This window comes from Vombatus ursinus, unplaced genomic scaffold (genome assembly GCF_900497805.2).
Source record: "Vombatus ursinus unplaced genomic scaffold, bare-nosed wombat genome assembly UNPS02015255.1, whole genome shotgun sequence".
NCBI classification, from domain to species: domain Eukaryota; kingdom Metazoa; phylum Chordata; class Mammalia; order Diprotodontia; family Vombatidae; genus Vombatus; species Vombatus ursinus.
Window position 1 is genome coordinate 36,947,209 of NW_020955033.1, and position 25,018 is coordinate 36,972,226.

The following is a 25,018-nucleotide window of genomic DNA, read 5'->3' on the forward strand; positions in this document are numbered from 1 at the left end:
CAGGATCACTCATACAACGTGGAAAGATATCAGTGGTGGGGGTGGTGGTGACTACATGACGTCCAATCCATGCCAAGTGACAAGGTAGCTTCCATGTTCATTTCCTCCTGCCTAACTTCTCCCTTCTTACATATGGTTAATAGTAGAAGCTTGTGAGGCTACCCAGGCAACATGTAGGTAGAAGAGGAAGCAGTATTTCTTCACGGGATTTTTTTTTCCCCTTACTGTAGTTAACAAAAGATAAGGATACTCTTTCTGAAAGCATTGCTTTGGAGAGTTAGGATACTGTGGACTGTAGGATTTTCTTTGTGAAACAGGGATATCCTCCTTGTATCCAAACCCTCCAAGATGACACTTGTTTTCTATTTCGGACTCCCACAGTGGAGAGGTATTTCCTTGGATTCCAAAGAGGCTTTTAAAGTCCACTTTAATGTTGTATTGGGAAAACTGTTGTCTTGCTGCTGGGGGCTTTGGGGTGGGGGTGTGGGGAGAGAAGGAGGTAAGGAAGTCGGGAGTGGTGGAACGAGGATGTCGAGCCTTCAGAAAACAGCCAGTTCCTGACTCCCACCACGCTCATTTCAGAGATACACTAATACAGATAAAATTCACCCATAGGCCAGCCCAACACTCGGCTGGCTCGGACTGCGTTGAGAACCCAGAGTGGCATTTCACTGGGGTTGTTAGATTGTCGAGATTTGGGGCAGTGGGGGACGAGGAGTCCAGGGGATTTGGACTGCAGCGTTGTTTTGAGTTAGGGGTATCACGTATAGCAACGGAGGTGTCTCTGCTCCGGGTACCAAGTGAACCCCAGAGGGCGTCTCGACTAGTAAGCTCGTTGGAGTTTAGGGTACGAGAGCCGGTAGACCCGAAGCCTCGGAAAGAAGATTAGCGCTGCAGACATGTGATCGTCCACGGCGGCTGCTGTGGGAGGCTGTGGTAGTGGTGGTGGCGGCGCTGGGGCTGGGGCTGGGGCTGCCCAGAAATAGCAGCAGCTGGTTTCCGCTCCCTGGTTGGCTAAGAGAGAAAGACAGAGAGAGAGAGAGAAAGAGAGAGCCCGACCAGTAGAGAGGAGCCGGCGGCGGCGGCGCTGGCTGCGCGGGACACTCGGGGGACTCCTCCCGGAGAATGCAAGCCCCCTGCCCTGCCCCAGCCCCAAGCAGATGATGGCGATACGGGAGCTGAAAGTGTGTCTTCTCGGGGTGAGTCCTGGTGCCAGCGGCTCTTCCCAGGGGAGACGAGCTGAGGGGACCGGCTTTTTCCAGCCGAGAGGGGGCGGCCGTGGCCTCGAGACCCCTGCCCCTATCTCGGAGTGGGGGGATGCTCCCGCAGGCATCCCCCCAGCCCCCTGTAAGCCGGGGGGCCTAGACTGCCTTCTGGCCTTCGCCACCTCCGCCCCCCCCCCCGCCCCCGCCCCAGCTGGGGTCCCGGGACGAAGCGGGCCTAGGGAGCTTTCTTGGCTTGTTGCCTGCCTCTTTTGGCTACCTTCGCTGGTCGGGCTTCCTGTAACTGGGCTGCCCTGGGACTGGAGGGGTCCCCTCGGGGAAGAGTGCCCCCGGAACTGCTCTCCATCAGCCAGCGAGGGTACCGGGGAGTCCCGTTTCCATCTTTGGAGTGCTTTTCCCTCCACTCCGTTACTCCTAGCCTTGTTGGAGGGGCTTTCTCCATTGCCTTTGATAATTTCCTTCCGGCTGAAAGTAAATTAGTTTTCAGAGTAGCCTGAAATTCTCTTTCATCCCATTGGGAATGATTTCGTTTATTTACTTATTTACTTAAAAAAAACAAACAAACGCAGGTTAAGATATCCATTAAGTGTTTTTAAACTCCGAGTACTGCAGTGGTTGGGAGGGTGGATAAGAAAGTATGTGGTTGGTCTGGAAGCCTTTTGTGTGGTGGTTAAATCAGCAGGCTAAGAAAGGCTTCGTTCCCCCACCTCCCCTCCACACACACACACACACACACACACACACACACACACACATTTACTACTTCCCCTCTTTCTCAAATCTGATTTCTTAGCATAAAGAAGAACTCTGTTTAAGCTGCCAAAGATGGAAAAGCCAACTCCGAAAGTTCCAACGGGACATTCGCCCAGAGTTCAGGATCTAGGGCTTTTCTGTTTGATCTCATCCCACCTCTGCACCGGTCCTTGCTCCCTACCTCAAAGATGGTTCTTTAAATAGGACAGTGTCTTGGCAACCCCCCCCCCCCCCCCGCCCCAAGCAAAGATGCGGCAGCTTTTGACATCTGTGGACTCTTGCTAGCTGGGTCCAACTAATCTCGTCTCCAAGAAAACTGCCTCCCTCCACTAACAAAAGCAGCAAAAGGGAACACATTCTTGTTAGCCTCAAAGAAATGTTAACTATGAGCTGTCAGTAGATTTCCAAGAAGTGAATAAGAGGAAATGATCTTTTTAAGTCTCTATCCACCCTGTGGCTTTTGTAGGGAGAAGATTAGGATAGACTTGTATTTACAAAACTGTAGTGCCCTCTGGATTGTGTTTTGAGGAGGATTCTGGAATCTCTGGCTGGATTGTATGGGGTTAGCTTACTTAGCCTTCTCTTCTCATATAACCTTTGTCATATCCTCAGTAAAGACCCCATCAGTCTCTTTCACTCAATTGTGCAAAATTAAATGTTTGTATGTTATTCTAGTCCATCTCCAGTGACTTTTATCAGAGTGCACATTAGTAGGTTCTTTTTTCCCTCATCCTTATGCCAGAGATTCTAATATTGTCCAGACATAAATTCCAGGAATTTTATGTCTCCTTTTGAGGGATCATTTCAGTTTCAGAAAGGCTATCAAGAACCTAGAAGGAATGTGGTACCTTAAGTAGTTGAAAGTATTGGAAGCATACTTAGGTTGTATGAGTAGGGCTGGCCTTAGGGAGAGCTATGAAGGAGGGCAAGTTTTCACTGTTCTGTTTTGTGACTCCCCTTTGACAAAGGATTTAGACAAAGGATTATAGGATTTTAGAACAGGAAGATATCTTAGATATAATTTGATCTAATCCTTTCATTTTACAGAGAGGGAAACTGAGGTCTCAAGAGATAAAATGATTTGTCTGAAATCGAATAGGTAGTGACAGAGCCTAGATTTGAATCCAGTCTTCTGATTTAAATCTAATGCTTTTTCCAATACACTAGATAACTCCGTCCTTTGAAGGAAACCTAGAATAAATCTAGTTTCCTCCCTCACATAAAAGCTATTCAAGTATTTTATACCCATCATGCTCCTACTCAGTCTTATTCTCCAGGATAAACATCTCCATCTCAATTGTTCCTTATATGACATGATTTCCAAACCCCTTCTATCTTGTTGTTCAGTTGTGTCTGACTCTTCATGACCCCATTTGGAGTTTTCTTGGCAGATACTAGAGTGGTTTGCCATTTCCTTCTCCAGCTGATTTTACAGATGAGGAAACTGAGGCAAACAGGATTAAGTGACTTGCTTGGGGTCACACAGCTAGTAAGTGTTTGAGGCTAGATCTGAACTCGGAAGGATGAGTCTTCCTGACTCCAGGCTCAGAGCTTTATCTACTGTGCCACCTAGTTGCCCCATCTACCCTTAGTCATCCTCTTTTAGATACTATCTGGTTCAGGGATTCTTAATTTGGCTATGCAGACTCCCCAAGGGTGTGTGGATAGATTTGGAGTGGGGGGGGGGGGTCAATGAACTTGGATAAAAGAAAATGTCTTTATTTTCATTAACCTTTAACTGAAACATATCATTTCCTTCAATTATGAATTTTAAAATTTCATTAATTTGAGGAATTTATAAGTTTTACCAAACTGCCAAAGGGGTCCATGACTCACAAAAAAGGCAGTAACTCCTGCTCTAGTTAGATAATGGTTCCCTGAAAGTATGATGCCCAGAACTGTGTATACAATACTCACAGAATTATAGATCCTCTTGGGGTTAACAGCTTTTTATGTCCCAAAGGACCTAGTTCTCTACTGCTTATTAGAATGCTTGGGTACTATTCTTCTCTTGTTGTGTGATATTGTTGCTTATCTATAAAATGGGGATAATAATACCTTACCTGTAGAGAGCTGGACTAGGAAATCTTTTGAGATCCTTTCCAATAGTACAGCCTTATTCTATCACTTACAAACCTATGATTCTAAGATGATTTTTAGTTAATCTGAGAATTAATTTGTGTAATGGGATTTCTACTTTGATGTTTCATCAGGATGTGGAAATCATCCTGGGCTCTTGAAGGACATTCCAGTGAAGTGTAAACTTAGGTGAGTTTTACTATACTTGAAAGGCTGGCTTCTAATGCAATTGAGTTTGCTTTCCAAGGGCAAGTTGAGCTAAGTATGGAAAGGCTCATTGCCAGTATGCTGGCCATTCATTAAGTGATGAATTCTTTGGTCCTGGCAGCCCAAGAAACAAAAGAAAAGTGCAAATTGGCCCTCTGTCAATCCTCATTGTCCTTCATCAGCTTCTGTAGTCAAAATGACAGGGTAACAGAGCAGATAGTACCAAGGATTACATAGTTTACAGAGTTTTCTAAACCTTAACTTACTTGTTGATCCTTTAAATGTGAGGTCCTTGCCCTAAGATCTCAGCCAATAGACTACTGAAGAAACTGAGTTGTAGCAATATTGATATTTTTTCCTATAAATGAAACTAGAAGACAAGAAGAGTATGGCAGTGGTTGGATAGCCATTGTGCTACATTGGTACACACATAATGTCAGGAAACTTAAGAGGAGGTCTCCCTGAATGGTGGGTAGAGCCTACCTGTAGGACTTATGGATGGATTACAATCTCTTCTGTTGAGATTATCCACACTGATGAGATCATAAATCTATTGAAATAGTGAAGAATGGAAGGGAATTAAAGGAGATTCCCAGGATTCATTCTCTTTTTCCAAGTAACACATTTTTATGACCTTCTGGAGACAATGTCTTTCCTTTGTTATCTAGTTCATTGGAGGGGCTCCAGTGGAAGGGGTTTCAGGTAGGAGGTGAAGGGCAGTGTCTGAGAAATTTTTTCCAAGGTGGAGCCTTGAAATACCTCTCTAATCATCCCCCTTGGATGACTGCCTACTCCTCCTACTCCAGGTTGGGCTGACCTTAAGTGTTATTATACCTCTCTACCTTATTTAGACTGAGGACAGATATTATTAACATCGTACTTATTTGTTGAACATCATTCTGTGGTCTTGTAGTCTTAAAGCCTCTTCTGGGCACATGTCTCAGGTTCAAAGGTTTAGAACTGAAAGGCCATTTAGCCAACCATTTTTAAAAAATTTATTTACTTATTTTTTGGTGAGGCCATTGGAGTTAAGTGACTTGCCCAGGGTCACACAGCTAGTAAGTGTTATGTGTCTGAGGTCAGATTTGAACTCAGGTCCTCCTGACTTCAGGGCCGGTGCTCTATCTGCTGCGCCACCTAGCTGCCCCTTTTTTATTTTTAAAGTACATTTTCTTGATGTTTTTTGTCTTTATATTACAATAATTTCCTTTTACTTCTCCAGATAGAATCACTATTTGGGATTCAATGACAGTGATAAAAACAAATAAACAAACTGCGAACGTTTGTTCGCAAATTAAGCAAAAGCATCCCAAAAGAAAACCTATTACTTCTTCCCTTTCCCCTCTGTCCTACCTCTCTGCTGTGAGAAAAGAGGTATGTTTCATTATCTTTTCTCTGGAACTTTCAGTGTTTTTTTTCCATTATTCATAATCCATCTTTCTTTCTAGTGATATTTTAATTCATATTATTGTAGTCATTGTGTATATTTTTGTTGGTTCTGCTCAGTTTTCTCTGTATCAATTCATATAAATCTTCTGAGGTTTCTCTGAATTTCTTATATTCTTCATTGTTTACTATACAAAATATTACATTACATTAATTTACCATGGCAGGTTTTTTTTTATCCATTTCCTAATCAGTGGTCACTCACTTTGTTTATAGATCTTTGCTGTCACAAAGAGTGCTACTATAGGTATTTCGTTGTCTTCTGGACATTTGTTTCTGTCTTTGGCTTAGCATGGTGCCTGTCATATAGTATGCTTGCTTATCAATGGATTCTACTTTCTCAATGTACATGCTCAGAAATGAGATTGCTGGTCAAAGAATATGAACAGCATAATCACTTTTTTAGTGCCTTAAGGTTGACAAAGTGCTTCACATTTTTTTTAAATTATGAATTTTAGCACCAAAAAAGGATCATTTCCATATACATAGTAGGAAATAAAAAGATTCATCTGTGAATTTCCATTTTATATCACTTGATACATACACATATATGAATTTTACACATTCTTTTCTTTTTCTTTGCTTTTTTTTTTTTTTTGATGAGGCCATCAGGGTTAAGTGACTTGCCCAGCATCACACAGCTAGTAAATGTCAAGGGTCTGAGGTCAGATTTGAACTCAGGTCCTCACTACACATTATTTTCCAAAGTACTACTTGTCTGTGCTTCCTCCTGAAATTCCTTCTGTTCTCTTCTATACATTTTAAAGATCATTTTAGTGGGCCTCTTTTTTTGGCATTAGTATTGTTAACTTCTTGCCAAATCTCTTCTCACTCCCAATTAACGGAGAAAATAAAGAAAAAAGTTCCTTATGACAAATAAACACAGTCAATCAAAACGAAACTGTAATGTGGCCATGTGCAAAAATATGTGCTACTTTCTGTACCTTGTGGCTTTCACCTCTCTCTTAGGAGAGAAATAACATGCTTCATCATAGGTCTTCTGGATGGTCACTACATTGATTGGATTTCTTGAGGCTTTCAAAATCATTTTTTTGTGTTTTTTTCTTTTTTTAGGCAATTGGGGTTAGGTGACTTGCCCAGGGTCACACAGCTAGTAAGTGTCAAGTGTTCAGTCTGAGGCCGGATTTGAACTCAGGTCCTCCTGACTTCAGGGCTGGTGCTCTATCCACTGTACCACCTAACTGCCCCAGAGGCTTTCAAAATCATTTAGAAAAAATCAATGTTGCAGTTCTTAAATAAATTGTTCTCCTGGTTCCGCTTCTTCACTGTCAGTTTATGCCACCAAGGTCTCTGAAATCATCGCTTTCATCGTTTGTCAACAGTGCAGCAATGTTCAGTTACATTTGAGTACGACAGTTTGTTCAGCCATATCCCAGTTGTTTAAAGTCTATCCAAAACACCCTCCTGAATCTTGACTTCTCTCCTCATCAGAAGGCTCATTTTGCTTACTGATATTCCATCATTAGTATTCTCCTCCCTCATAATGATTTCTGCTTCCCCTACCTCTACTTTTTCCCTGTTGAGTTTGATGTTTTTCTACATCAAATTTTTGTGTTCATTTGTTCAGGTCTCCTTTGTCTGTTTTAGACAAGAATGAGCTTCACCTGATACCCATTCCTCCCACACTTGTATACTCTTCTCACACTTTCCAATTATGAGAAAGAATAAGTTCTACTCACTTCTTTCTCTTTGATAACAGTAGAGTCCTCCTATTTTCCTTCTTCAACCTTTTCCTGTAGACTTCCTTCAATTCCCCCTCTTTAGATCCTCAAAATAGAACCATTCCTCCTCCAAGACCTCTTGATTTTTTCTTATTTAATTCTCTCAGTATACTTGATAACATTGAGCTTCTCAAGGAACTCTTGTTTTTATCCCTGTATTGACGTGTTAGCTCTAGAATAGATCATCTGCTGGCTCCTTTCAATTGATCAAATAAATTTAGCTTTCTAGGATTTTTCTGGATCCTTGTGCTTATATTTTATAGTTACTAACCAGCTCTGGTCTTTTTAGCAGGGATGCTTGAAAAATCCTCTATTCTATTAAAGATATATTTTTTCCATGTAGAATTATGCTCAACTTTGCAGGGTAAGTTATTTTGATTGTAAGCCTATATCTTTTGTCTTTAGTAATCTCTTATTGTTCACAGCAGAAACTTCTAGGGCATATGTGATACTGACTGTAGTCTTTAGATACTTGAACTGCTTCCATCTAGCTACTGGAAGTATTTTTTTTTTTGATTGAAATGAATACTCTTGATTTTGGCTGTGACATGCCTAGTGCTTTTCCTTTTGGGGTTCCTTTCGGGAGATAATTGACAGATTCTACCTATCTTTATTTTGCCCTCTGGTTCTAACAAATCTCGTCAGTTATCACTGATGATTTCCTGAAATATAATGATACCCAGGCTTTTTTTTTAATCATGTTTTTTTTGGGAAGACCAGTGATTCTTAAATTATTTCTCCTTGACCTGTTTTCTAGGTCATTTGTTTTTGATATCAAGTGTTTTACATCTTCACCTATTTTTTCAATCTTTTGATTTTATTTCAATATTTCTTGCTGTTTCATAGAGTCGTGATTCATGATTTCTGTTTGGACTATTCTGGTTTTCTGGGATGCCATTTCTTGAGTAAAGTTTACCATGTACTCTTCTAAGCTATTTATTTTCCTTCTAGTTCTTTCCTCAAGAGCTTTTATTTCACTTTTTTTTAGCTCTTGCTTCATTTTTTCTTAATATTCATATAATTTTTATGGGAAGCCTATTTTTTCTTTGATTTTTTTTTTGCAGTAGTTATGGATCTCTCTGTTGGAGATCTTTAGATTTACAATCTTTTTTTTTTTTTTTACTATTAATTGGTGTTTTCTTTAATTTACTCATCTCTCCAGCTTTAGTTCCTGAATTGGGGCTCTGTTCTAGAGCCATGCTTAATCTCCTGCTATGCTTTTGGTATTGGTATTGGTGTTAGCTGGAGGAGTCCAGCCCTACTTGGTTTCACCTTCAGTCATCTTGGTTCTTGACACTATCTATCCTCTATCCTAACATTAGTCCCAGCTAGGTCTTTGAAGTTCAAAGTACTACACCTTCAGGGTCCTCTCTGGATTCTCAGGACATAGTGCTAGGGACTTCAGCATTCCTGGACCTGGGGTGTCCTGGTTTAAGCCCTGCTGCTTTATGTTCTGGTCCTTACTGCTGGTTGCTGTCACTTGCTGGCACTTCCAAGGTCTCCACCCAAAGCTTTCTGACTACCCTTTTTCATTGGAAGACCTTTATTATTGCTGCTGTGTGGCAAGGTGGCTCAGAGGTTGGAGTGCTGGACCTGGAGACAGAAAGACCTGAGTTCAAATCTGTCTTCCATATTTACTTAAGGATGTGACCATGGACAAGTCACTTAATGTATGTCTGTCTCAGTTACCTCAATTGTAAAATGGGGATTAATATTAGCACCTATCTCCTAGGGTTGACTTGAGGGTCAAATGAGATAGTATTTGTAAAGTGCTTAGTACAGTGCCTGACATAAGTAGGTGCTATGTAAAATGTTTATTCCTTTTCCCTTCTCTTAGTCATAGTTCCTGGCAAATAATGGGTGCTTAATAAATGGTTGCCTCAGGGGGCAGCTAGGTAGTGCAGTGGATAGGGAACCAACCCTGAAGTCAGGAAGACCTGAGTTCAAATCCCGTCCCAGATCAGACACTTGACACTAGCGGTGTGACCCTGGGTAAGTCACCAGTTGCCTAAAAACAACAATAAAATAAATGGTTGCTTCCCTCTTTTTGCCTCAAGACACAGAGCTTTGCAAGCTGGCTGCTTTCTCTGGCTGCCTCTGGATGAACTGGAAGATTATTCTGCCCTGTTTGTTGGTAGGTCCTGTTTCCTATTGCCTGTGGGCTTCTGGCTGACCTCTTCTGTTAGAAGTCACTGTAGGTTCTCATTGAGTTTCCTGATCATTATTCTGTCTGGTGTTGGAGTAAGCATTTGGGAGCTGGATGGTCTACCTCCTATTCAAGTGACCATCTTCCATTTTAAACACTTTCCTTGCATCATTCCAAATTGAAATCCAATACTTACTAATTGTTTTTTTACAGATAAAGAAAGAGAAATTCAGAGAAGTTAACCCAGTTAACCCAGAGAACTTGCCCAAGGTCACACTGGTAGTAAGGGCATAGCCAAGATTCAAACCCAAGTCCTTTGACTCCAAATCCAGTGCATTTTACATGCTATCTTTGGTAACCTTATCTTAGTCTATGTGTCAATAACCTCTAACCTATGCCCTCTGACTTACATTTCTCCCCTGATTGGCCTTTCTCAGTAGAACTATAAATAATGATGGTACTCATTGTGCTATTATCTGACATCTCATTTATACCTAAAAATGAAGTATACAGTACAACCCAAACACTCCAAGCTTCCATATTGTTTCCTAAACACCCAGATATCCCAGTAGATCTAATGATGCTAAAAATGAGAAAAATAGAAAGTGCCAAATTGACCTTGGAAGTATCAGCTCATGAGTCCCCACTAGAGAACTGGCAGAATCACAACTGGTCAAGTGTTTAAGTGGTTTAATGAAGATTTAGAGCATTGTTCTAGGCTAAAACTCAGGGTAGAGACACAAGAAACCCAGGCAGTTATCCTTAGCTTCATGTTTATAAGGGTCTAGCCTTCTCTTAGTAACAAAGGTATGCTAGAGCCAGCTATAACCAGTTAAATTATCAGTGTGAGCATTTATGCCTCAGAAATCAGCAAACGTCATAAATCTAGACTTGATTTATTGCCTTGTTGATTGTCTAAACTTAAGAAAGTGATGTAGAAAATGTTGATAATGCAGATTTAACTTAAAAATGTGTCCTGCATACATTTTTTAAAAAAGAAAGCTGGTTGTTAAACATTTACCTGCACATCCCTGCTTAGTAATTTCTACCAAGAGGCCTTTATTTCTGAAATTGGGGATATGTGTTGCTGCCTGAGGTAGTAATGAGGCATATTGACACTCTTCAAGATATCTTTATTTGTCTCACTTAAGCTTGGAATACCCACTACCTAGGCCCTTGATTTCCTTGTGTCTTGAAAATTTTACAGTGAATTGGATTGTCTGAGCTCCTGGTATTGCATAGTGACCACCAGAATGATATCGGTATGGGACATTGACGGCCAGTTAACTATCCTTGACTAGCTGCTCAGTGGTTTTGGAAATCCAGGGACTTAAAAGCATCATCTGGGTTTACTTAAATTACCTGTTGAAAATATTCAACTTCAATTTTTCATCTCTGGAATTTTCTTGAAAATAAGTTAAACAAGTGACCAAAGGTTTGATGAACCTGTGAATGTGCTGTTGACCCCACACTCAGTATAAAGAAAACCAGAGGAGTCAGGAGTTAAAAAACGGGAATGCATCTTTAATATGGAATTGCCCAGGAATGAGCACACTGGGACACTACAAGTATTGAAGTACAAGAGTGCCCATCTTTATAGGATTACAGAGCTGTCTTTAAAGACTAAAGTCACATGGGAGGGTAGGGGAGACAAAAGGGCAGTTTAGGGGAGGGGAGTTTTTGGAATGGACGGAACAGGGAAGCAGGATGTTGGTGAAGGTCACATTCCCAGGATCAGTTTAGGCTGGTTTAGGGTGATCTGGGTGGTTCCAGGCACAGGGTTCAGTCAGAGGATAAACCCAGAGGCGTTTGGGTAAGAGCAAGACTTTGGTCCATGGTTCTCTTTGGTGATTGGTCAGCTAAGGTCTTCCTCTAGAAATGAGAGTTCTTCCAGAGCTGCAGCAGAATCAAAGTCATTCTCACAGTGCTTCCTGAGATGATCATTCAGAAGAGTAGAGTTGATATGGTGAGCAAAAGTTAGATGAGAAGTGTCTTTGTCAGGCATCCACAGCCACAGGGCTCTCATTTTTGCCTGTCACGTAGACAGTACAGTTATCCCTTCCACATCACAACTTTCCCTATTGAGATTTTGATATGTCATGGGCTGGCATAAGAAATGAAATGGGAATTTTTTGGGAATTTTGTAGAAGCAGCAGACAACACAGGAAAGCCAGCAGACAGCACAGAGCCCATGACCAAATACTTAACTCAAATTTTTGAATAAGGTACCATAAACACCCCATAAAATAAAAAGAAGAAATTCAGACTTCTTCTCTGGTACAAAAAGAGGGTCCAGATCGCTGGGGTACTGCACCCCTAACCCCCCAAGATGTGGAAGGGAAAACTGTAAAGCGTTATTGCATGTGGTGGTGCGGATCTATAGTCCTTGCTACGGGGGAGGCTGAAGCTGGTAGGTCTCTTGAATTTGGGAGTACTCTAGGGTATCCGGCACTAATATGGTAAGTACTTGGAAGGAAGAAGCCACTAGGTTGGCCAAGAAGGGGCTAACCGGAAAAGGGTGGAAATGGAGCAGATCAAAGCTCTTGTGTAATCAGTACTGGCAGTGAATCTATGAGTGGCCACTGCACTTCCATGTTGGTGAGATAGGGAGACCCAGTTGGGAAAAAAAGAAAGAAAAGAAAAAAATAAGAAAGTAAAGCACATAGGTTGTTAATTTGTACTAGTATTAGGAAATGACTTAGATTATAACCTTAAAAATAATGAGTTAGGAAAACGTGACCCGGTGGACAGAGCATGACCTGGAGTCATGAAGATCTGAGTTCAAACCAGGCCTTAGACCCTTACTAGCTGTGTGACTGCGGAAGTCACTTAACTTCTGTTTTCCTCAGTTTCCTCATCTGTAAAATGAGGATAATAATAACACCTACCTCCCCAGATTATTGTGAGGATCACAGCTATTGTTAGCCATTTTATTATTATTATCTTTTAAAAGCCCTAAAAAGAGATTCAGGCAGTAGACTTTCAAACCCCAAAGGTTTCCCAGTATGCGGTTTCTAACACCCACTTCCTCATGGCATGGAGAAGAAGGAGGTGCAAGGGATTTTCTCCTAGTGCATTATTTCTTCTGTAGTACGTGGAGATGGATATGTTTAAAAGCTCCTTATGGTTGGAATCCTGAAGAGTTTTATATTTGGCCTTGGAGTTGTCTTGACAACTAGTTAATATAGATATTTCTACAACTTCCAGGCTAACAGGCCCAAATGGAGCCAAAATTCTCCTCCTCTCCTCTTCTCTCCTCTCTTCTTTTCTCCTCTTTATTAGTAACTTGTAGAAGCCTAGCCCTTTGTGCTTTCAGTAAAATTCTATTGTGACTCACAAAGGAGGAGTCAGAATCTTGGTTTCTTTCCAGTACCTTTTCTACATCTGTATTCGTGTTGTGCTCCAGAAGCCAGCTGTTTTATTAGGACCCATTCAAAAGCTTTTCAGCAATATTTGCTTCTGATTGATTATATCTTTCTCTGGACTAAGTTGAATGCATTGTGGACCCCTATGGTTAAGAGTTGGTGACTCTGGATACTTATGCCAAAAACTGAAGGTGTTTCTTGAAGATGTCTCTATGGAGTGGAATGGTGGAAGCCTCTATCCTTCCTGGTTGCTAGAGTGAGCAAACCTTCAACTACTGTCCCCTTTCTGCTGTGAAAATAGCAATGATTCCATTAAAAGAGAGGACTGTGAGTTAGAAGGTGGACACATGGCAGACTACCAAAGTCTCTATAATGGAGTGATGATGACAATGGTGATAATGATACATATTATAGGACTAGATCTGTGATTTCACTGGTGTAGGACTGTAGGTAATACCTAGGGAGGGAGGAAACTCTCTTCCTAATGCAGATCAGGACTTGCTTTTTGTGTTAATTATATAGTAAATTTAATGTACTACTTTCAAAGCTTTTCTGCTTGTCTGTGTTTTCTTTCTGAATTTCTCTTCAATTTAAAAAAATAAAACAAAAATTCAACGACCCTCCTTTCTTCTTTTGTGACAATACTATTGCTAGCCCCTTCTTTATGCCCTTAATTCCCCAATCAAAAAAGGAAAAAAACAAAATAAAAAAATTATATATATATACATATACTTGCATATAAACCTATGTATGTGTGTAGATATACATATATTACATCTCTGTATGTATATATAAAATATATATGTACATATACATCTATACATACATACATACATATATATATATATATATATATATATATACAGTCAAGGAAAACAAATTCTCATATTGATCATGTCCAAAAATTTGTCTCGGGGCAGGTAGGTGGCACAGTGGATAGAGCACCAGCCTTGAAGTTAGGAGGACCTGAGTTCAAATCGGGCCTCAGACCAAACACTTGACACTGACTAGCTGTGTGACCCTGGGCAAGTCACTTAACCCCAATTGCCTAAAAATTAAAAAAAAGTTGTCTCTCATTCTGCAGCTATCAGGAAAAAGTGGATAGCCTGTTTTATCACTGGTCCTCTGAAGTGATGATTGGTCATTTCACTGAACAAATATTTAAAGTGTTTCAAATTTGTTTTTCTTTTAAATATTGCTATTATATAAACAGTTCTGGTTCTGCTCATTTTACCTTTAATCAGTTCATATAAGTCTTTCCAAACTTTCCCCAAACTGCCCTTTTCATCATTCCTTCCTTATGGAGCAACAATAGTTCATTACATTCATATTCCATAATTTGTTCAGCTTTTTTCAATATGTAGATATGCGCTTAGTTTCTAGATCTTTGCTACAATAAATACAGGTATTATTAATGTTTTTGCAAATGTGGCTTTTCCCCTTCCTTTTTCTATTAATCCTTTTGGAGACATACAACTAATAGGGTATTACTGGATCAAAAGGTATATAGTTTAGTGGCTTTTGAAGTACAATTCCAAATTGCTTTCCATAGTGGCTGAATCAATTCATAGTTTCACTAACAGTGTACTGTGTACCTGTTTTTCCTCAGTTTCTTCAACAACTGTCATTTTCCTTTTTAAAATTTTTTTTGTCAATATGATGAGTGTGAGGTAGAACATCATTTTTTAAAAAATTAACTTCTCTAGTAATTATTTGAAACATTTCTTTTAAAAATTTTCTTTTTTTAATATGACTGTTGATAAGTTGAATTTCTTCCTTCGACAACTATCTATTCATGTTCTTTGGTCATATATATTTGAATCAGTTCTTATATGTCTTGGACATGAGACTGTTATCAGAGAAACTATTGCAAAGGTTTTTTTCCCCAGTTACGTGTTTCCCTTCTAATTTTAACTTCATTGATTTTGTTCATGGAAAAACTTTTTAATTTTATGCAATCAAAATTATCCATTGATTCTCTGTATTACTTGTCTGGTAGCCATAGCCATTTCTTGGACTTCTTTATGTTGTGACCTTTTATACTTAAATCATAATATTCATTTGGGACTCATATGCTAAAATGCTTTCCAGTTTTCTGGGCTTTTGTCAAACAGTGAGGCAGAAACAACGAAGGCTATATTTAGCTTTAAGAAACTAGTTTGGAAAGTCTTGCAACATTATTGCTACCTATAACTTGTAGCACTTTCATTTCAGGATCCTTTGCCATGAAAACCCCAAATGCGGTCATAAAAAGTCAGACACGGCTAAAACTACTGAACAACAATTATTAAGACAAAAATTTCAAAATAAAATAATAGAATCCAATCCTCTCATTTTACAGATGAGAAAACTGAGGTACAGAGAGGTCAAGTGACTTGCCTAAAGTCACACAGATAATAAGCAGTAGAGTCAGTATCTGAATCCAGGTTCTTGGACTCTCAATCCAGCACCCTTGCTGTCTTCCTACAACAAAAGAATTTTAAAGACTTGATTAACGTTTAAATTTATTGTTAATCCTCTTCAAAATCCCTAATGAAAATTGACAAAGTAAAATGGGGGAAATCCAGGATATTAAAAAAAATAAATTATTATCTTTGCAAACTTAATTTTTGCTGTATTCATGCCCTTCCCCTCTCCCAAAGGGCCATTTCTTTTAACATAAAATTAAGAAAAAAGATGAAAGTGAGAGAAAATTCAGCAAAACTGAACAACACATTCAAAATATCAGTCTTATATACAGTGCTATGCATTCACAGACTGCCACTTCTGCAAAGGAGTGGAGAGGTATCTTCTCATGTCTCCTCAGTGAGCTTAAGTTTGTTCTTTACAGAAATCCAGCATATCTTAACACTCTTAGGGCACCAACATAGTGGAAAAAAGAAGAGTGAAGGAGACAGTGTTAATTATGCACATTGTCCTCATTCTTTTCTTGTTGTTTCTCCTTCATTTTCAAAGAGGACCAATGGCTTCACGAGGGTGATATCTTCACTTGCAAGTGAATTGGATTTAAGGGAAGCACAGTTTTGTAAAGTTGTAAGCCTCAGTCTCTCCTCCAGAGTCATCAAGTCTAGTGACAAGATACAAACAATAATAACAATAATAATAGCTAGCATTTATATAGTGCCTACTATATGCCAGGCCCTGTGCTGTGTTTTTACAGATATTATTTCATATGAGCCTCACAACAACCCTAGGAGGTAGATGCTATTATTATTCCCATTTTATAGATGAGTAAACTGAAGCAGAAAGGTAAGTGACTTGACCGAAGTCACAAAGCTAGTAAGTGTCTGAGGCTAGATTTGAAGTCAAGTTTTCCTGACTCTAGGTCCAGTGCTCTATCCTCTGTATCATCTAATGAGTGCTGCTTTTGGAATTAGGATACTCAAGCTTATATTCTAGTTGACACTATTTGACCTGCACGAGTCACTTAACCAATTTAAGCCTTAATTTCCTCATCTATAAAATGGGTATTATAATCTGGGCACTACTGATCATTTAACAAGGACTTATTTAACACCAACTAAGTGCCATCCATTTTACTAGACCCAGGGATACAAATAAAAAAAAAATAGTCTTTGCCCTCAAAGAATTTATATTCTATGGGGGAAGAGCAACTACGAATATATATAGGCACATACAAAACACATGCAAAACAGATACAAGATCACCTCACAGGGGAAGACACTAGCAGCTGGGAAACCAGGGAAGGTCTGATGCAGAATGTGGTACTTGACTATTGAAGGCAACCAGGAATTCTAAGAGGGTGAAGTAAGGAAGGGTGCATTTCAGGCTTGTGGCACAGTCTGACCAATCCTTCTTAATCTCTTTTGCTAGATCTCTGTCCAGGTCATGCGAAGTAATCACAGGTGTTCCCCAAGGCTCTGTGCTGGATGAGATCTCTTCTCTTCTCCTTCTATGCTATTTCCCTTGGTAATCTCTCATCAGTTCCCATGGAATCACTTATCTCTATGGAGATGATTCTCAGATCTGTTTATCCAGCCCTAACAACTCTCCTGAGATCCAGTCTCACATCTTCAACTGTCTACTGGACATCTGGAACTGAATGTGCTGTAGATATCTCAACATGTCCAAAATGGAATTCCTTATCTTCCCCTCCTCCAACCCTCCCTTTGTCCCCAGTTCCTAATTACTGTTTACTTTTTCACCATCCTCCTAGTCACCCAGGTTTGCAACATAGGTGTCATTCTAGACTTTTCACCATCATTCGCTCCCCCTCCATAACCAATAAATTGTTTTTTAAGTATATTTTTATTTATTTCATTTAATATTCCCCATTTGCATGTAAAAATATTTTAACAATCATTTCAATATTAATTTCCAAATTCTCTCCCTCTTTCCCACCCCTCCTTGCTTCTTGAGAAGGCAAGTAATGTGATAATGATTATATGTGTGAAGTCATGAAAAAAATATTTCTATATTAGACATCTTGCAAAAGAAAATGCAAGCAAAAGCAACCCAAGAAAAATTAAAAAAGTATACTTCAATCTGTATTCAGAATTCCCCAGTTCTTTTCTTTGGAGGTGGATAGCATTTTGACCAATTATTTGTTAAAACCTGTTGATTCTACCTTTGTAGTATCTCTTGTATACTCACTTTTCTCTCCTCTGACAGTGTCATCTCTCTCATCATCTCATGTCTGGACTATTGCAGTAACCTTCTGATTGGTCTTGTGACTCAAATATTTCCCTATTCTAGTCCATCTGCCTGTAATCCTTGCTACTAAAGGAGGCTGAGGGTGCTGGTGGATTGCTTGAGTTTAGGCATTCTGAGGTGCAGTGGGGCTAAAGCCCTGTTACTAAGTACCCCACAAATCTGTTGAGTCCCTGGGAACATGGGAGGTTGACAATAAGTGGCATAGGATTTCAAGGGAGGGAAGCTAGTTCTTTCCAATGAACAGAATGAATTTGAATTAGACCTTGAAAGATGGTTAGGGTTCAAATAGGTAGATAAGAAAATGAAAGGTATCCGTGAAAGTGTAAAGGTTGAGGAGGGTTGATAATGCGGGCAGTGAATAGACTAGTTAGGCTGGCTCTTACATGTAGGAAGCAGTGAGAAATGAAGCTGGAGTAAAAGCTGTAGAGGGTCTTGAATACCAGGATCCTCTCAGGAATGATGTGCCTGATCAATTTATAGTAGAATGCAAAGCCTAGTAGAGATTTGTTCTGATTCACTCACTGCCATCATGACAGACTGACATATATTTCCAGTATAGTTGCCTGGGTTAGGGCAGTAATTTCTAGCCTATCTAAGAGCTGAAACTTCATTTCTTTAGTGCTAATAATAGTCTAAATAAAAGAACTAACTATAGACTAATACAATTTAATACTGAATCTCCTTTCTACTGCCCATTGACTGTAGAGATTGTATGACTTTTTAAGATAGTAGGATTTCATGCTAGAAAGTAACTTTAAAGATTCTATAATATTAACATCTCATTTTATAAATGTTGAAACTTAAGCCTAGAGAGGTGAAGTGATTTGCCCAAGATCACACAGGTAAAAAATAGTAGAGCAGGACTTCCCCTGACTTCATATCCAGTACTTTCATTCCAAAGGTGAGTCAGTCCCTGGGCACCACCAGGTGGATTACAATGGTATATTCAGAGGTGTATTTACTTTCTTCAGAAGACCTGCCTGTAATAACAAGATGGCAATTCTGCAGTCCTTCTAAAATTTGGGATTTTTTTTTGAGGGGCATGGGGAAGGTATAATTTGTTTGAACAGCAAAAACCCAACCCCGAAGTATTGATTTGTATAAAGTTTAAAGTACCTTTGTAAAGTATATAATCTATGGCTCCATGGTTCCTGGCTGAGTTTCCCAGTGTGGCAGACCGTTGCTGATCAAGTACAAGAACAGGCTACTGGACAAATGGCCAGTGTCAGAGAAGCCTGAACTAATTTATAGTAAATGATTTTTAAAAATTATAGCTTACATTTATTTAGTGCGTTGTAGTTACAGAGGGCTTTAATGCCTTATCTCATCTAATCCTCATATCAATCTTATGAAGTAGGTAATGTATAAATTTATTTTCCTCATCTTAGAGATGAAGAAACTAAGTCTCTGAGGGATGAAATAATTGACCCCAGAGTCTCACATCTAACACAGGATTGAGACTGTTTCTTAACTTATGTGGGCCATAGTTTCCTCATCGGTGAAATGAGAAATCTTAGATGATCTCCTTCTAGTTCTAAATCTTATGAATTTATGGACTAGAATCCTGATTTCATGGTTCTAGGTCCAGTGCTGTTTCCATCTGCAACATGCTACCTTTTCCACGGATGTCATACAATTAAATTATCATCTCAGGGTAGCCTTTTTACTTTTCTTCCTGATATATATGTGTGTGTGTGTGTGTGTGTGTGTGTGTGTATTTGTGGTCAGTTATAAAGTCTAACCTTGATTGAGGGGTGGCAGCTATTAACATAACTACTGTCCAGGGAGTAGCAACTTCTTTCCCTTCCCCTCACCCCAAAAAACCAAACCAAAGCCAAAACCAAAATTACCAACTCACCCAACCCAATGGATCCCTGACATGGATAATTATTTTGGATTGCTGTAAAACCTTATTTCAGACTAATTGATAAGAAGCTAGTTTGAATTACAGAATGTTGCAGCATGATACAAAAGAATGATGATTGAGTCACCTGGATTCAAATTTTATCCTTGCAATTTGCTAGCTGTCAGAACTTGGGTAAAACCCTTATCTTATGTGGGCCTCTATTTCTTTTCTTGTAAAATGAAGGGATTGAATTAGATCTCTAAGATCCTTCTAAGAAGAAGTCTTTTGTGTTAGGAACATAATCATGATCAACATACAAATATTTCAATAAAAAAGAGAACAAAAAGATGGTAATGTAGGAACCTATGGACTTCTGTTATATGTGGGTTTTTAAAAAACGTGTCTATAAAATTTATATAGAAACAGCATGATATATAACTGATAGAAAACTGGTCTGCAAGCCAGGAAGGCAACTCTCAAAGATTATAAATTACAGTGAGAATATACATTGATGGAAGAAATTTACTAGTCCAAGAATTCCCTCTATCAGTGAGATCACAAGTTCTTTCCATTGGTATTAAATAGGGTGTTAACAAAATTGTTCTATTTGTGCTCCCTTAGAGGCAGGTAGATGGTGTAGTGGATTGATAGTTGGTCCTGCAGTCCCCATGACCTAAATTCAAATCTGGCCTCAGACACTTGCTAGCTGTTTGACCCAGGGCAAGTCACTTAACCCTGTTTACCTCAGTTTTCTCAACTGTAAAATGTAGACAACCTCTCATGGTTGTGAGGACCACATGATATAATAATTGTAAGAAGCACTTAGCATAGTTTCCAACACATAGTAGGCCCTATGTAAACATATATGCTTATTCCCTATGTCTTTTTTCTGTGTATTCAAAAAATGGCTTAATGTTGTTTTCTTTTTTCTTTTCTTTTTTTTTTTGCACTTCTACTAATTCACTCTACTAATTAACCACTCATCCCCCTGTAACAATTAAGTATAGTTAAGCAAAACAAATCAGCACATGTAGCTATTTGTAAAAATGGGCAGCTAGGTGGCACAGTAGGCAGAAATCAGGAAGACTCATCTTTCTGTGTTCAAATCTGGCCTGTCAGACACTTATTAACTGTGTGATCCTGGGCAAGTCACTTCACCCTGTTTACCTCAGTTCCTCATCTATAAATGAGCTGGAGAAGGAAATGGCAAGCAACTTCGGCATCTTTGCCAATAAAGTCCCCCATAGTTTTATTAGATTAATAGACTTTTAGAACTGCAAGGGACCTTTGTTTGATGTTGTTATTTTCAGTCATATCCTACTCTTCGTACCACATACTAGCTCTGCTTGAGGACTAATCATGCCATCGAGATTGTCCATGACTCCTGCTTTTTCAATTCTTTTTCCTCTGCTACCTCTGACTTTCCAGCCATTCCAGGGATCATTTATTTCTTCACCAGATAGGGGAGAGGAGGGGAAGAGGAGGAAGGGGAAAATAGAAAGCCAAAGAAGACAGTAACAGAAGATAGAATATCCATGTATCATTGTTTTTATAACTAAATAGAAATTGGGATTTTTGTCTTTGGATTTTATTCATCCATATTTTTTGTCCCTCCACCATTTTTAGTAATTAATAAGCAATTTAGAATCCATCTGTTTTGGTGGAAATGTACAAATTGTGACCTATGTGGTATCCAACGAATAGCAAGCTATCATGGATTGTATGAGTTTGGCGATGAAAATTCCCTCCCCAAAGTGTGCATATTACATGATAATAATAATTTTCCTGTAGATAAAGTTATAAGGTGTAACTGTAAACATTTAGTGTGTTAATGCTGGCCCTGAACAAGGATGCCAGAGGATTCATTAGCAGGTGTATATTTTATGTCACCCCTAAAGGGTAGAAAAGTAAGTGTCTTGAGCATAGAGACCATTTCTTTTTTGTCTTTGTCTCTCAGTTTCCTAGCCCAATGCCTTGCCACATAGCATATGTATATCACGAGGAGGCAGTGTGGTATGATGGAAAGAGTGTTGGATTTGGAATCAGAGAACCCGAGTTCAAATCCCAATTCTGCTACTATCCATGTGTTCTGGGGCAAAGTCACCATCTCTCAACATTTTAGTTTCCTCATCCACTAAATCTGTGATTTGGTGAGCTAATGTGATTAGTTAAGTGAAAAACAATAGAGATGTTTGATAAAGTAAAAAAAGAAAGAATATTGTAACTGCCCAAAGGCAGGTTTAAAAGATCTTGAAATTAAGGAGAAGCCTCTATTGGAATTGCTGTAGGTAGAAAAAAAGCCTCAGGCTAGAATAATGAAAGCACTAGGAAGAAGCTGAAAGCCATCAAGTTAGGGTTTGGGTCTTGAGGGGAGCAGTTCTAATCTAAAGCAAAGATGACTTTAGGGCCCCAAAACAACAACAACAACAACAGCAACAGCAACAACAGTAACAACAACAACACAACTAGGTACATGAGAGAAATAATGCTGGCTTTTACAGGCGTCTGAAAAGACTAACAACTGAGATAGTAGGATTGTGCCGATGGATTTGAGATGCTGAATGTTGTTGTTCAGTTGTATCCTACTCTCCATGACCCCATGGACTTCTTGTCCACGGGGTTTTCTTGGCAAAGATACTGGAGTGGTTTGCTATTTCCTTCTCCAAGTGTTCTCCCATTTTACTGAGGAACTGATACAAATAGGGATTAAATGACTTGCTCAGGGTCACACAGCTAGTAAGTGTCTGAGGCTGGGTTTAAACTCAAATCTTCCTGACTCCAAGCCCAGTGTTCTATCCACTACACATCAAGCTGCTCCCGGGTGTGAAATAGCAGTCTGTTAAGAAGAGCCTGATTGTTGGGCTAACTTTTGTCAAGGTTAGTCTGCCTTAATCAACATTATGATTGTCTACCTGTATTTAGTATAGCATTGTACCTTGACTCAGTTCATGATGCTTTCCGAATGACAAATACTGTGCAGGGAGCATTGTGTGGGAACAACCAAGTGATGTGAAGAATGAATAGCTCACAAAACCATGAGATAATGGAGACTGAACAGAAAAAGAAGGTAAGGTTAGATGAACTGAATGATGGCTGGAGAGGGACCTCCCTGGTACCTAGGCTTTAAGTTATGATAGGTTTATGAGTTTGCTTCAACTGCTGGAAAAACAAGCAAGTGATGAAAAACCACTTTTCCAACATCTACAGCACTTGTGTATTTTCCATGTTGTAAATGTTTCTTCATTTTTTCCACTTCTTTATGAATGTGATCACTTGCATTGGATTCCATCCAGAAAATACTAAGTCAGTGGGAGTCTAAAAATGACAGATGAACTGAGCTCCAGATACAGCTAGTCTTCTTAAAAGACATTTTCTCCTTCAGTAATTAAGAATATCGGATATATAGCACCCACATTATAGAGTGGTTTGAACTATCTGAGGCATATGCCTGGACATTATAATGAACCAAGAAAACAAAAGAATGAACCTAGGTGAGAAAATAGAAACATTTGTAGAAACACCTGATAAGTTGAAAACCTACTGTAAAAATTACAAAACAAGTTGTGTTATTTGTGCATTATTTGGTCTTTGAAAATTAACTATATAACCAAGAAGTATTGATTTCAGTGCTTTTTTTCAGTGTTAGAGATATTGTTAGAGATTATATGCTACTTAAAGATGGTGTATGGCATGATTTCAGTCCTTAAGGATCTTGAATATCTCAGGGAAATGAAATGCATCTGAAAGAGTTAAACGTAAGAATATCTGACTAAATATGAGTGAAATATACTATGAGTGGCTACAAGTGGTAAGAGAAAGGATCTCTCTGTGGAGGCTGAGGAGAGATGTGTGATGGAGCTGAGATTTGAATTAACCCCCTTGGAATGGCTTAGATAAGAAATGGAGAACAGGGAAGAGAATTAGAAGAGAATTAATTATATAAAGGACATATGAAGAAAGAAGCTACCTGCATCCAGAGAAAGAATATTTTTGTTTGTGTCTAATGGTGTCTAATCTGGTGTCTAATGTGTCTAATCTGGGGGGGGAGGAAAAAAAAGAAATTTACATCATAACTTTATTATATATTTAAAAGGAATAGCAAGTTGTACATAATAGATTTGCAGTTTCATGTGTGAACATCTTTTTTTATTATACTGTGTTATGGAAATGCTTGTTTTATTCCATAAATTAAAAACAAAATAAATTTTAAAAATAGAGATAAGTAAAAAAAAAGAGACAGAATGGAGCGGATGATGTTTTAAGTAGAGGAAGGTAAGGTAGCAATTTTTAAAAATTTATTATATAAGATTGTGATTTTAGGTCTGCTACTTCCCTTTGCTTTGCTCTCCGTTGCTCCCTGTAAAGTTAGGAGGCAATAAGGCACAGTGAGCTATGTACAAATCTTGGCTTTGGAGATTCTGTTGTACTCCCTTTCAGGTTTGGTGATGTCAGTGGTGAGGACAAGACAGGAGGAGTACATGAAAAGAATGTGTTTTTTCTCCCTTAGTAAGGTAGCTCTTTACTCTGACCACCTTAGCTACTTAACCTTAAAAGTGAAAGTAGGGGTGACGCTGGGGCAAAGGCAGGGGAGGAACTGGTGAGCTTGTTTGCCTGGTATTTCAGCCTCTGAAATGCTTTTGCCCTGGTAAGCTTTTTTTTTTTTTTTTGCTGGAGGGGTGGGGATAGCAGAGGGCAGGGCATCCTTGGCTGAGGGCTGAAGTATGTCAGCCAGAGCAGGTAGTATGCTCCCCAGCTCCAAGGGGAAAAATGAGTTACTTTTCCCCCTATCCTTTTTAACCTCTTAGAGGAGCTAGATGACTAGACAATGGTAGAAAATAGTAAGCATTGGGGGTAATAACTTGAGAAAATAAGTTACCTGTGTGAATACCTGAGAGCTTAAAATAATTAAAATAAACATCTATATGTCTGGAAACCCTGGTTAATCTTTTGAGAGAGTTTGTTCAAAAAAGCCATGAGGAACATTCTGGGTAGCAAATTCTGAGTTGCAGATGGAAAAGACAGTTGGCCCAAATGCTCATTTTAAACAATGAGCCTGTGAGGCCAGGAAATGGTGGAATCAGGGATTTGGCTTGAGAATTTTCTTTCTGTCTTGGTTTTAGTGCTTTCTTGAACTGTTTCAAATCCCTTTCCATTATTACTTTTTTCCCTCAGACATTTCAAGTGGAATTATTTAGTGAAATGAGATAATTACCTTTTGACACAACTGTCCTTACACAAAAGGTTTGGGAAAGGAGTAACAGGCTATTTGTAAACTGTTTACTGTGTTTCCAAAATAGCAATTTCTTGGAAGATTTTTTTTTTTATTAATATGTGGTTTTAAACTTGAAATATAAATCTCATTTACTTTGGCTGCTTTTCAGAACAAGTTTTAAAACTCTGTGGTCTGCATACATTTGAATCACACTTACTTCCTTTTAAATTAACAAATCTCCCTCCAGATGGTATGTAAATATTGTTGCTACTTATTAAGCTACAGATGTCACTGGATGGAAAGCTTGGGTAGCGAGGTTACCAAC

General features: G+C 39.1%; 1 protein-coding gene across 1 annotated transcript in view; it reads left to right on the top strand.

The window, feature by feature from the left end:
* Positions 1-903: 903 nt before the first annotated feature.
* LOC114031827 (ras-related protein Rab-31) overlaps positions 904-25,018 on the top strand; it is a 182,910-nt gene continuing 158,795 nt past the window's right edge. The window contains exon 1 of the mRNA XM_027846962.1: positions 904-1,199. Within this exon, the coding sequence (XP_027702763.1) occupies positions 1,161-1,199 (39 nt within the window). The 5' untranslated portion in view covers positions 904-1,160. The remainder of the gene's footprint in view (positions 1,200-25,018) is intronic.